Source organism: Limanda limanda, chromosome 5 (genome assembly GCF_963576545.1).
Source record: "Limanda limanda chromosome 5, fLimLim1.1, whole genome shotgun sequence".
In the NCBI taxonomy this organism is placed as follows: Eukaryota; Metazoa; Chordata; class Actinopteri; order Pleuronectiformes; family Pleuronectidae; genus Limanda; species Limanda limanda.
The window spans coordinates 23964395-23977676 of NC_083640.1; the positions used below are offsets into that span (position 1 = coordinate 23964395).

At 44.2% G+C, this 13282-nt stretch overlaps 1 protein-coding gene across 1 annotated transcript; it reads right to left on the minus strand.

Annotated features, from left to right (window-relative positions):
* Positions 1-1309: 1309 nt before the first annotated feature.
* prodhb (proline dehydrogenase (oxidase) 1b) lies at positions 1310-12223 on the minus strand. Its single transcript, XM_061072297.1, has 13 exons — positions 12095-12223; positions 11061-11292; positions 7984-8139; positions 7694-7758; positions 7459-7575; positions 7273-7346; positions 6487-6568; positions 6128-6220; positions 5514-5660; positions 4210-4385; positions 3325-3423; positions 3109-3197; positions 1310-1500 (listed from the first exon to the last, which is right to left on the minus strand). The coding sequence occupies exons 2-13, from the start codon at positions 11287-11289 to the stop codon at positions 1310-1312; spliced, it is 1518 nt and encodes a 505-aa protein (XP_060928280.1). The 5' UTR covers positions 11290-11292; positions 12095-12223.
* Between the last annotated feature and the right edge of the window lie 1059 nt (positions 12224-13282).

Here is a 13282-nt window from a genome sequence, read left to right on the forward strand (position 1 = left end):
TGGTCTGCAGAGCACTGACTGCTCTCATAAAATGACAAGGCCATAATTATCATGAAGCTCGGTTACCCTCTGACTCAAATACTAATTACGTATCAATAATCAGGCGGAATGTGTCACAGAATTAAAAAATCCAAAACAACCTAAGCAGTACAAATAGCTCCCAGCTACAGAGCTGCAGTCAATAACCCCCCCGTCCGTCTTCTTCTTTTATTTATGAGCAATTTCACAGGGTCCATAAAGTGAGACATGAAAAACCAACAAATAGAATTGCCGGCTTTAAACATATTTACATTATAAAAGATAAAACTTGCAAGGTGCTCGTACATCAAAATGCAATAAGGCAGCCCCCTGACTTAAACACCCCCCCCCCCCCCCCTTTGTGTATTATCCATGTCATTAAAAATAAAACAACCTGCCAGACTCGCAGGCATCTGTATTAAAGAGGGAGCTTCACTCTCTGAATGCTCGGCACGGCGTGTTCCCTCTCAACACCTCAGTGGCCGAGAATATAGCCTCCTCCAGTAAATACAATAACAACAGCATGGCACTCTCAGAAGAAGAGGAAGAAGAAGAAGAAGAAGAGCGATGTGCCGCGAGGAGGCATTTACACTTTCTCATTGATTCATAGAGAGGCATCATTTTCAAACCGGCAATACAAACTCAGACGCAATACAACACAGAGAGAAACCTCTTCAGGGTGGTGTGGCTGTCCAAGAGTGGAGGGGAAAAAAAACATCATATAGGAGTGGGGATATTGATGTTTCCTTTACTGCCATTTAAATCAAACCCGTTATTCTTATTATTGTTGTCCCACTCCAAGATAAATAGGGTGATAAAAAGGGTTGTGTTGACATGTTAGAGAGTCCTTCTGGAGCAGTGAAGAAGCAGCTGGATGGATCCCACCGTTCTCTAGACAAAGGGAGGTGAGGAACGCTTGTGGATGCAGAGGCAGACAGGGAAAGAAGTACAGAACATGGACAGTACATGTAAGTAAGAGGAAGGAAGGGGGTGAAGGTGGGCAGCATCAGCGAGGAGAAGACAGGGGGGGGTGGGTGTGTGAGAGAAAAAGGGAGTGACGTGCAGAAACAGTCCATCAATGAGGAAACTCCAGAATGGGTTTGAACGGGAGCTACACGTCCAGGGAGAACTGCAGCGAGGGAGAGACAGAACCGACAGCCACAGCAGCAGCTGTCAACCAGAGAAGATGAAGAAGAAAAAAAAATCCAACACGTTAGCACTCTCTCTCCTCTCTGTCTCTCCTTTCTCCCCCCTCTCTCTCTCTCCTCTCTGTCTGTTCTCCTGCGTTTTTTCAGTACGTGGGTCTGTAGAGAAGCTCCCCAGAGGAGAGTCTGCGCCTCAGCTCCTTCCACAGCAGCCCTCTCTCCTTCTGGACGCCCTTCATGAAGCCTCTGTTCTCCTGGGCTCTGCGAGACAGGTAGGGCATCACCTCACTCACCGGGCCATAGGGGACGTACTTATAGACGGGGAAGCCTGCCTGGCCTGGGAATGAAGTGCATGGGATGGAAGAGGAGAAAAGAAAAAAACAATGGCATGGATGAGGAACAGAAACACCACAAAATACTTTTCTATCCTTCTGCAGAGAGTTTTCTTCAGCATGTTATATTTGATTAACTTATGTTTAATTTCAGGAAAACATATTTCTATGTTGTTGTTGTCTGGGACGAACTTCTGAGGCATCACAACACAGACGTCAGACCAGACACTTTCCGTTTGTCAGGAACAATTTAACACTACGAGAGACTTGAAATCTCACAGAAGCTCACAAGATTCTTCAATTAATGTTTTCGTGCCTGTCGGAAAACAACTTTTAGAGTGTGGCACACGTCCGAAGAATTTACCAGCGAGTAAGTGGGCGTGTTGATTAGGTTTCTAGCAACAGAATGAATACAAATATTATATTTATTGACGTCTCGTTTTACAGTTTGCACGTGTTATATTGTCTTTGATGAACTATTGTTCATGTGTGGCTCTGTCTTCTCCTTATGCTTCTGAACGAGCTGGGCTGAAAACGACTTTAATGTGTTAGTGTCACATTCGTATTGTTTTGTGTAAGTTTCTCTTTAGATGAGGAAGCTGTTAGATCTTTATAAGTAAATCAGGCCTAGTTTTTGTTTTACTGATTTCATGTAATTAGACACATTCACCTTGTTCTATGCTTGTTCTTTGTGTCGAGATAAGTTAAAGAATTAATCCCCTTAATTTGCACTATTTCTCTGACTGTCAAGTCTTTTGCTTGAAAAAATTATGTTTCTACATCTACGTCTGCAGATACCAAAGACATTTCCATTAATGATGTTAAAATTTGATATTTAATTAACTAACTTCACAAACCACAGTTTCATGAACAATATATTTTTTCTGCAGATTGTCTTTGGACAAACTCCTGAGAGCACATCACAACTGGACGTCCCTTTGATTGGCTTCCCTCACCGAGTGTTTGCTTCAATCCCTCTAATCAGGCCGGTTTACAGACCCCCCCCCCCCGGCTCGCTGTATTTGAATTAGAGGAGCTGCTGTTGTCTGCCAGTCAGGCTCACACACTGCGCTTTGGCAAAGGTCTATACTCCTTTACTCCGTCTCTTTTTTTAGCTTATCCTCAATTACTGAAAACTGAATAAGACCTTTCAAAACACTGGCAATGGACAAAAAACTGAAAAACACATAATATACGTGTTTTGTATGGTTTCGGTAAATGTTAAGACACAGCACCGTCTGCTCTGACCCTCGAGGAAACCACAAAGAAAACACGTGTCCGTTTACATCAATACTGGTCAAGGTGGTTTTAACACGAGCTTCAGATTGACAGATAACCGACTGCCGCTGCCGCGTCGGCCTTTGACTGACAAACAAAGAGTCGAGAGCCGACAGCAGCGCCTCGTTACGACAGCTTGTCGATACCGAGGTGTCTCGGCTCACACGTCACGCTGTGGGCAGCGGGCTGACTTCTACACGTGCACTTCACACACTCCTCGTGGCCTCCAGGGGGCGACCTGTGCAACGCGGAGTTTTTACGTCGAATCTGTCAAAGCAACAGAGATCAGCGTGTGTTGCCGTGTGTTGTTGTGTGTTGATGTGGAGGTTTCTCACCCAATGGGAAGCTGATCTGGTCACACATTCCCAGGAGCTGCCCGAAGTACACCTTGTTCTCCGTGGGGACGAGACCCAGCTCGTTCATTCTGAGTGCGGCAGAGAGAGAGAGAGAGAGAGAGATACAAATACACTTTGCTTTCTACGGATCCAAAGCTGCATGAAGGAGATCGATAGTGTTTTGGACAGTGTCCTTGGTAAGAATTGAAACTGTACCTGTGAATGGTGTGTTTCACTGTGTCTTCATTATGGGAAGCCACCATTACGTTGGCGTTTCGGTTGATTGCGATCTCGTCCAGCACGTGATCCAGACACCTCACACGATCACAGACACACAGAGGAGACACCAATAAGAACCGGTGTCTGTGAAGTGAGTTATTTCCTACTACAGAGTGTAACATCTAAATATATCATAGGACATTGTGTGCATATTATGACTTAGACTATTTGCATGACTCTTCCGTGCGTATCTTTCTCATTAGGAAGTTCGATTTACCTTTCACGCAACGAAACAGCAAAGTATATTCAAACAGTGAATATATTTCTCAGGAATTGGAACCAATCAATTCAGGAAGGACGCCTGCCTTCGTTAATATTCATGCACTTCACATCCATCTGCAAAACATCGAGTCGCACCTCATGCTGAGCCGTATCAGCCCAAAAACCCTGTGTCTGTCCTATGCTGGTGTTTACTAAAAAACTCAAATGGAACGCTCGGGGGGGTTGGTCGCTCCTCTTTTTTGTGAGGGAAACATCTTGATCTCCACAGGGTGACGGCTTTGATCTCGAATTAATGCGGGAGCATCAGGAAATTGTTACAACACAGCACCCCCTACAGCTGGAGGGTTTCTGCAATTTGCACAAGGACGACTCCAAGATTGCTGACACAGGACGATAGACCCACAAGCTCCAATTGAAGGACCACTTCCCTGAAATGAAATCCCCGTGCTGAGCATTTCGGCAGATTCGTGCCTGTGAGGTGGCCAATGGGAAACTTGGAGTGGCACGAGTGGGAGGAAGATGTTTTCAGGCTCTGTAAGTAGCCGCAGATCTGGACGGTCGTCAGTACTTAACAGACAGAGAACGAGTCCTGGCTCTCACCTGTGGTACATTCTGTTGGTAGACTCATAGTCAGGGTGGATGGGATCCTCGTAGCCAAACTCTTCGGCCCTCTCTCTCTCCTGGTACATGTAGGCCCCTCGCACGAGCTTGGCAGCAAAACACCAGCCCTCCCGTCGGGAGAGTTCCACGTCCATGCTCACGTTGTCATAGGCGTCCTGCGGATCAAACAAGACGCGGTCAAAAGGTCAATGGGTCAAATTGAGGACGACGTCATTGTATTGTAGTCGCACATCGGCTCAATCGGAGGTTAGACAGATTTTCTGTCAATTTAATTTGCTGTTTAACTGTTTCAGCGGTTTGCTTTCACACAATCACCTCTACTAAATCACATCTGCAGAAGTTCAGGGTTGTGGTGCATTTGTTTGAGCTGCTTCCGTCTCCATCTGGGTGACAAACGTCTGCTCCACCTCTCTGTCGCTCTCTTAACAGAATAGATGCAAATTGAGTTGTTTCTCTCACTCACAGGCAACACAGGTGACCGTCTTCTACAGAGAGGAGATTGGATTTGTCCTTAAACTCACTAGAGTTTGCCGCTTAGGGTTATTTTGAAAAAGATCTCTAAAAGGGTCTGAATAAATTGGTAAATATAGCAACAAATGTGCAATAGCCAATAGAGAAACATCCAAAGCTCGGCCGACTACGTCACATCACCTGGTATTCGGCAAACCAATGGTGGACCCTCACAAACACAATGCAGTTACATCCTGTTTACATCATGTCTCAGGCTACGTGTTCAACCTGACTTCGATTAAGAATTACCGACCGAGGAAAAATGAAGGAGCGACAATGTCAGAGGGATTATTGAAAAAAAACAACTTTCATTATGACTTCAACAGTCAAATGTGCGAGAAGAATATTTGTGGTTGTGTTTCTACATAATTGATTCTCAGGGGGAGAATGAACCATAGATTGTTGTCAAGCAAAGCAGCAGTGTTGTCAAAGCCCCATCTGTGTTATTCCATCATTATAATACATTCTATTTACTTCACAACAGGTGTGTTTCCAGTCATTTTGAAAAGAATATGATCAAGTTGTGAAAACTGTTTATCAAACATGAAGGAAACTCTACTGTTACTTAAACAGCTTTTCATTTGCAATGTAAATTAACCCAATTTCCACCCAACATGATCATGTTCTCGTTGCAGTTTCCTCCCTAACTCTGCTGACTCATGCTCATCTGATTATGAGCGACATGTCACAGCATCACAACACTTCCAGTTGTTGTGTCTGCGTGTTAAACACTGACAGATCGGAACATCTGCCGCCAGCTGCTGGCTTCTTACCTTCAGGTAGCACTGGTACGTGTTGAAGATGACAGGCTTGTCTCTGTTGTAGATCCTCTGCATCTCTAATGTCACCCTGCTGATGGCTGGCTGCAGATACGTCTGCTCTGCGTCCACCATCAGGCGAACGCCGTTCTCCAGGGCGTGCTGGGACGTGAGAGATCTCAGTGATTTGGTGATAAAACCTCTGAGAGTGCTTAAATGTTTTCCCTCTAACATGAAGTGTATGTTTTCATAGCAGGTTGTTTGATTGTACATAACTCTGAAAGGCTCAGGTGATATTTTTATATCTGGTGCGAACAAGATAATTAACTTGAATATGGCAAATATCTCGTGGGATGAATCACGTGTTCTGTTAAAAAACTTAAAAAACAAAAGTGGTTCTGTCCATACACATTGGAACATTTTCTTGTACAATACAAATAACACAATGCAGCACTGTAGTAGTCGTGGTCCTATTAAAAATACCTCTCTTATATATTACAGGTTTTTATATAGTAAATATTTGTTCTGACTTAAACAAAGTTATACATATTAACATGTCACTGTTGTTTCCACTCTACCTACTTGATTCTTGCAAATAACAAGAGATGCTTTCTATTCTTATTGATTACCTTTGCTAAAATGTCCATACGCTGCAGCATCCTCTTCATCTGCTCCTCCTCCTCTGTGCCAAACTTCTCCAGCAGGGATTCCAGCTCTCCTCGCTGAGTGAACAAACCACAGTGAAATGCAAATTAACTAAATATTACACCTATTAGTGCGTCTCACTAAATCCACCCTTCAGCTTCCTGCATTAGAACGTCAGCAGATAGCTTGAGGGTGACCTGTCCAGAGTTTATTGACATGGCAATTAACACAATATCCTCTCAGCATCACTGCTCTCCATCATCCTGGTGCTGCTCACACTTCACATCTACTCTAAACTGTGTTAAATTATAACCACTTGACTTCAGGAGTTTAATCTACTGACCTGAACATTCGGGACAACTAGCAGGTCCGATGTCTTTGTCCTGTCATCTATGAGGCTGTTCCAGTCCAGCACGTCAATGGTTCTGTCAGAGTGGAGCACAGAACGATATCAAGGCTCCAGTGAGAGATAAAAACATTAGCAGTATCTCGTTAAAAGAAATTCCCCAGTTACTCTGCAGCAACACTTGTCCTTGAATATGGACTAAAAAAGACCTGTATTCAAATTCTAATTGTCTTACTTTTTCAAGGTCTGAAAACAAACGGAGGTGATGAGGGAAAATCCATCTTTACTGATCTTTACTAAATTTGAATTCAGCTAAAAATATCCAGTGTTAATATGATATATTTTGAGTCAGGGTTTTTTTGTCTCTAAAAACAAGTCTGAAACATGCACTGTAAAACTAACCATAACAATGAATCAACATGATAAAAACATGTATTTTCTATGCATGGACATGAATGAAAGGCGATTATTCGGTGATATGTATAATTTCAACCACATCCTTACATTATATGATATTAACCCGAATTTATACTTTATTTATTTTTTTTATTTTTTTATTTTTTTTATAATTTATTTTTAAAGAAACAAAGATACAATGAACATACATACATAAAACGAAACGAAACAAACAAAAAGAAAGAAAAACATTTTTTGGTCACCTATACATTTTTACTGATGATGATAAATGTCAATTCATATAGTTACAGGTCAGTGATGATCCTGTGAGGTTATACTTTAAATATTTGTTATTTTACAGATATGTGATCCTGTGATCCTGCTCACCCTGAGGTTTCTTCTTTCCCGTCAGTAAACCAACCACGGAAATCACCTTTTGCACCTAGTTTGGTCAAAGATTCCTAAAGATACAAAGTGCAGCATTTTTACAAACGGTAAGTGCAAAGCAGTTTATAGCATTGCATGTAATAGTTATTCATTCATCACCAGGTTAAGAGGAAAAGAAAACTGCACCTGCAGCTGGTCGAGCTCCAGCCTTTGATTTAAAGCTTCCTCGCCGTCTTTCCCCTGCTGCGACGCCAGGAAGCTGAAAAAACGCTGCCATTTCACCAGGACCTCTGAGAGTTGGAGCTTTTAGATTAAAAAATGAAAGTCTTTATTAAAAAAGAAATGGAAGTCAGTCCATCCCACCCCTATAACAAGAGCACGGGGTGCTGCATTGACCCTTGAATCGACCCTCAACACCCACCAGGAACTGAGGTCGTCCCAGAGCCGTCATCTTGATGGCCGAAAAGCCGTCCATCGAATTCCCACCTGCGGTCGTTCAAATAGAAATATCAACATGACGGTAAACACAAGATGAAGTGCTGCGCTGCATGTAGTAAAACGCAGAGCACGTGCGCGTTGGTGGAGGAGGGCAATACTTCCAAGTTAATGGTGGGAAGAATATGAGCCAGTATAGATTTACAACTTAACACAATGTGCATAAACAGACGCACACTGTAAAGCTGTGTGTGGTTTCACTCTCCATTTACATACCAGATGCTTTGATGCATTTGATGAAGGTTTCCATATGCCGGTCACATTTGGCCTCAGCGCTGTCGGAGTGCGTGCGAGCTGCCGTCACTCCCCCCCGACGCCGCTCCTCCTCCGACTGATGCTGCTCGTTCTGTTTCTCCTCTCCGTGGCGCTCGCCTGAAGGTGAAAACAAATTTGCATGCCGATTTCTTCTAATTACATCATGTGCTGTGTCCGCCAATGAGAACAAGAAAACGAGGCAGCTTACCTATGCTCTCTTTCTCTGCAGCGGATTCACGAGCTACATTAGACGAAGGAATAGAACAGGATTAAATCGGTTAGCGCGCGTTTGTGTTTTGGGCGATATTAGAAAGTTGCATCATTATTGCAGCCGAGCGTTTCAGAGGTCAGTGGGGGAGCTGGGATGCTTCCTGTGGACACGTTGGACCTTGTGGCAGCGGCGTGCCAGAGGCTGACGTTGTGTTTGGTGAACCTCAATAAACACATCAGCCACAACATGAAAAACAAACTGATGGGTGTGTGCTGAACTGGGGGACTGTACAGCGAGGGCGGCTGTGGCGTCACTCCAACACTTGACCTATTCGCCCCCCCCCGTCATAAGCCACCGGGGAGCTTGTGAAACTACGCAGATGACTGAGCAGTGAGCGCCCAGGACATCAGAGACGTCAGCGGCTTTCAAAGACAGAAATACTAAAGGGAGTTCTTTTCTTTCTGTATATCATGTGGCTTCTACTGCAGAAATGTGGATGAAACTGGAGAATATTTAACACCGACTGACATTTTACTGTCTAAAACACATTTTATACACCCTTGTCGTGCACTTTGGATGATTTAATGTTTTAATTTAAAACCCTAGAATGGGAATCTATCAATGAAAGATTCAGATGATCAGAACTTTCAAATAAAGAAAGTAACTACAGCCGCAAGGGGGGTCTCAATCAAAACAATAGTAAAAGACCTTATTTGATGATGTTTGAAGAAATGTGGGCTCATGGGAGTTGCTCACTGTCTTTTTCATAGATATGATGATGCAATTTAACGGCAACTAAAACAAAACGTCCCATGAAGTCATTTTATCAAGCAAAATGGATTTTCTCTGCTTGGTAAACTGTAAACTAAACATCATTTGTTTTTTACTGTTTGGTCAGAAAAATAGAAGAGAAGTAAAAGAAGCCATTGGGCTGTGGGAATTTGTGATGGTCACATTTCACTGTTTTCTGGCCCAGTTAAGACTTAATGAATAACTTAAAGGTAAAATCATAAAAACAGAAACCAATCTCAAGAGTTTTTAGTAGCATTGAACAGCAAGAGTTAATAAACGTGTTAGTTCTGGTTGAAGCGTTTGTGTCCAGTGACAAATGTGGATTTTATTAAAGCAATTCTTTGCAACTCTGCCAATAATTAAATCAACCGAAAGCCTGGCACAAAATATTGGTTATTGGCAGCTTTGTTACCAAAAACGTCAGAACCAGTCTTCACACGCCTGATTAAATCAAATCCAAACTGAATCCAAAAGTATGTATTTTAAGTCTATATATAAGGCCTCTGAATCTGAGGGCTGGCATTGTGAGTGTGTTTATTCTCAACATCAAACCGGGACCTGCCTCACTTCCTTACATCTTCCTTCTGTTACCAGAAACCGACTCGTGTTGTTGTTGCTGTCCTGACAGATCATTGCCTGTCAAGCCTCGCCGCTGCCGGAGATCAAGCTGTCTTAATGTCCTCCGTCCTCCAGGTTCCGAGTTGTATATATTCGCCAAACAAAATCCTTTCTAGCCCGAGGTCTGATGCCTCTTCTGATGTTTTCCCGAGCAGGCATGCCCGAGACGACGTAAAGCTGAGAGGTGATATCTTGTTACCCGTAAGAGAAAGTACAAGAAGGGCCGAGGAAGTCACAGCAACAGGCTTTTCCTGGAAGCTCTGCCACCTTACAGGACCTGATTACACAATGAAATGATGATAGAGGATGTTCTGTCTGGTGCAGAGCGACATTACAGTCAACACTAGGTAACTATTACTGAGCAACAGCGCCACCTGCAGCCAAGGGTGCTGACCCATCCTGTTGGTTGGGTGTCTGAGCAATGAGGTGGTTTTCAAGTTGAACCAAACCCATCAAACTCTGTGTAGAATTCTTCCTGTTTTAAAAGTTTCCTGCTGAATATTGGAGATAAACTCCAGGTTTTTAATAACTTCTAAGTCTTTTTTAACTGATCTACAAATCAGCTTCACCCTTCAACTCTCTGGACCTGATTCTGAAGCTGCAGTTCCACACTTCTCACAGGAGATCATACCCACTCCCCAGTTAGATAGACCAAGAACAGGTTCGGGGTGAGGAGTGGGAACAAAGGAGGAACAATTCTCCCTCTTCCCTCAGTTAGAAACTGATATTTTAAGCTGGAAAGGTTGCACAGGGTTTCTTTAACTAACGCCTCACAGCTCTTAGTCTCTTTTAGCCTTTATATAAATGGAGCCGTTGTGTAAGATACAAAAGGTCAAACTTTTCCGGCTGACTCTTACGTTGGAGCCAAGTAAATCTGACAAGTGCACTCGTCTTTTTCACATTAATGAAATGAACATCAGATAGATTCACTGGGGAACTTTTACTGCCTTATTTGACTGTGGGGCATCTCCTAAATGGGGCCAGAACGTCCAACTTTTATTTTGGACGATGTGATGTCCCAATTACTCAGAATGCATGAATGCCCACGGCCAAACTGAAGCAACATTACTGCTGCTGCTGCCCAGAGAGGCCGCTCGCTTTAGGTCTGTACTGTTATCCAAGTTTACATCAGCTCACAGGACAGAGTTGCTCTGCCTTTTGCTCCCCCCATGTGACAGGATTCCTGCCATGCCATGTGAGAAATTCTCTCCAGTCCAGTAAGGGGAGCCAACAAATCGTGATGTAACGACTGTTTACTTACTGGTGAATCTATTTTTGCTCATCAAACAGGCGTATTTATACTCTTGATATTTGTAATTTGATATTAGTTTTGTTATATTTGAAGAGAAGGTTTTACTTTCCTTCCTGGTGCTGTTAGATTCACTTGAGACACTGTTAGCACAAAGCATCTTTTAGCGTTTAGTGGAATCTGTGACAATAGTGAAACTTTCGTACTCCGCCTCCTCCTGGCTGATGTCCTCCTCGACGCTGTAGTCCAGGACCGAGCCGACGCCGAAGGCCTGGTTCTTCTGGATCAGAGGCCGGATCGACTTGTGGTCCTCGCCGGCCACAAACTGGCCGTAAAACGTCATCTTCATGAACTGGTTGAAGGCTCTCTGGCCCAGTATCTTCTTTCCCAGGTCCATTATCTGATCAGAGAGGAGGACATTATAGACACGCTTATAACTACTTAAAAACACATATAGTTTATCTATGTGAATCATAAGGTCCCAGATAAAAAAGTATGTTTTGAAGCAACAAGTTAATCTGACAATTCTTTGGGGACAAGAGGAAAAAAGCAGCAAGTTGTTCTTTCCCAACCGGAGGAATTCAAAGCATGTTCTTCGCCCCAGGCTGTGAACCACATGTGTGCATGTGAGACTGTAAACAGGGACAAAGAATCACAGACTGTAGCTGCAATGAAAAGCAGATTAATACCAGATCAGATTAGTGCTTTGCTCTGGATGTGTCACCATTAGCTGCTGATGTGATCTGTGCAGAGAGAATCCAGCATCCCGTCCGGGCTGAACGACAACAACCTTCAGTGGAAGCGTGTCTATTTGCACATTTGTAATTTGAGAGGTGGGTGTTGTGCACTTGAGCCTCAGGCACCAACAGTTAGATGTGTAGGTTTCAAAGTGTTTACAGTGTGTGTGTCTGTGTGTGGGTGGGTGGGTTTGTTCACCTTGAATACAACTTTAAGTATATCTCAGAAAACAAGCCTATCTCTGTATAAACACTGGGTTAGCAGTGTTAGTGATATATAAGTGAGTCTAATGGAGTGTTTCACCTTCAGTGCTAACACCTGCTTTAGTGTTGAGCCCTCTCTCTCCCTCTCTGTGGAAATGTCACCGAGTTCCTTTAACCTTTTTTCTATATAATGTTGTGATGAAGTGAACCAGCCTGTGACAAACCGTCCTCAGGCTCCTGGCTTCGGGACCAGCTCATTACCTCCGTGTTCTTCTCCACCAGGATGTCATAGGAGCAGAGCTTGAACACCACCAAACTTCTGAGCAGCTCTAATGAGTCTTTGCTCTTATAAGCCTCCCGGGTCAGGTCGAAGTCCACGGAGATCTCATTAGCGGCCCTGGTCCTGGAGCTGCTGGAGGTGGAGGTGGAGCCGGCACGTCCTCCGGGACTCTGCGGGGCTGAGGCCCGCTGTGCTCGGCCGCGGCTGCTCGCCTCGTCCCGGTGCTGCTCGGTCCTCTGGGCGCTGGAGAGGCGGAGGCTGATCCGGCTGGAGAGCAGCCATCTGCCGGGGGAGTCCGGCCCGGGGGTCCGGGACAGGAGGACCGGAGCTCTGACACAGAACATGGGCTCAGAGGAGGAGGAGGAGGAGGAAGAGGAGGAAGACGTGAGGTGAAGTCACACAGGGAGTGAGGTGGTGCAGGTTCACAACATGTCAACACACAGACACACACACTGAGGTAACACTGTGGTTGGTGGAGAGTCCGTGACATAAAACTTTCATCAGCCAATCACAGGCCAACAACCTGCAAGGGGACACGCCCACTTTCTCAGGCTCAGGTAGACTGAGCTGCAACAGCTGGAAGTAACTAAATAACTAACTAACCAGCTGACTAGCTAGCTAACCAATTAACGAATTAACTCATTTTCTCAGGGCTAAGGTAGACTGAGCTACTAACTAACTACTAACTAAATAGCTAGCTATCTATGGGACCCACTTTGTTATGATTCAGATAGACTGAGCTAAAGCAGTCGTAAATAGCTAATAAACTAGTTAACTAACTAGCTAACTAACCCACTATAGAGCTAACCAATGGCATTGACTGGCCCTTATGTTCCCCTGACCTAAATCCAATGGAGCACCTATGGGACGTTATGTATCTGACGCCAGCAGGTTCCTCCACAGACTGTCCAGGAGCATCCTGATCCCTGATCCAGATCTGGGTCGAGATCCCCCAGGACACCATCCGCTGGCTCATCAGGAGCAAGTTCAGACACTTACAGGAGCACATACCAGCCCACAGGGGCAACACACACACTGAGTCACATTATGAGTGAGGAAATACACACCATTTCGACTAGCCTATTATTTCTGCTAGCTTTTACTCATATGTGTGTGTGTGTGTGTGTGTGTGTGTGTGTGTGTGTGTGTGTGTGTGTGTGTGTGTGTGT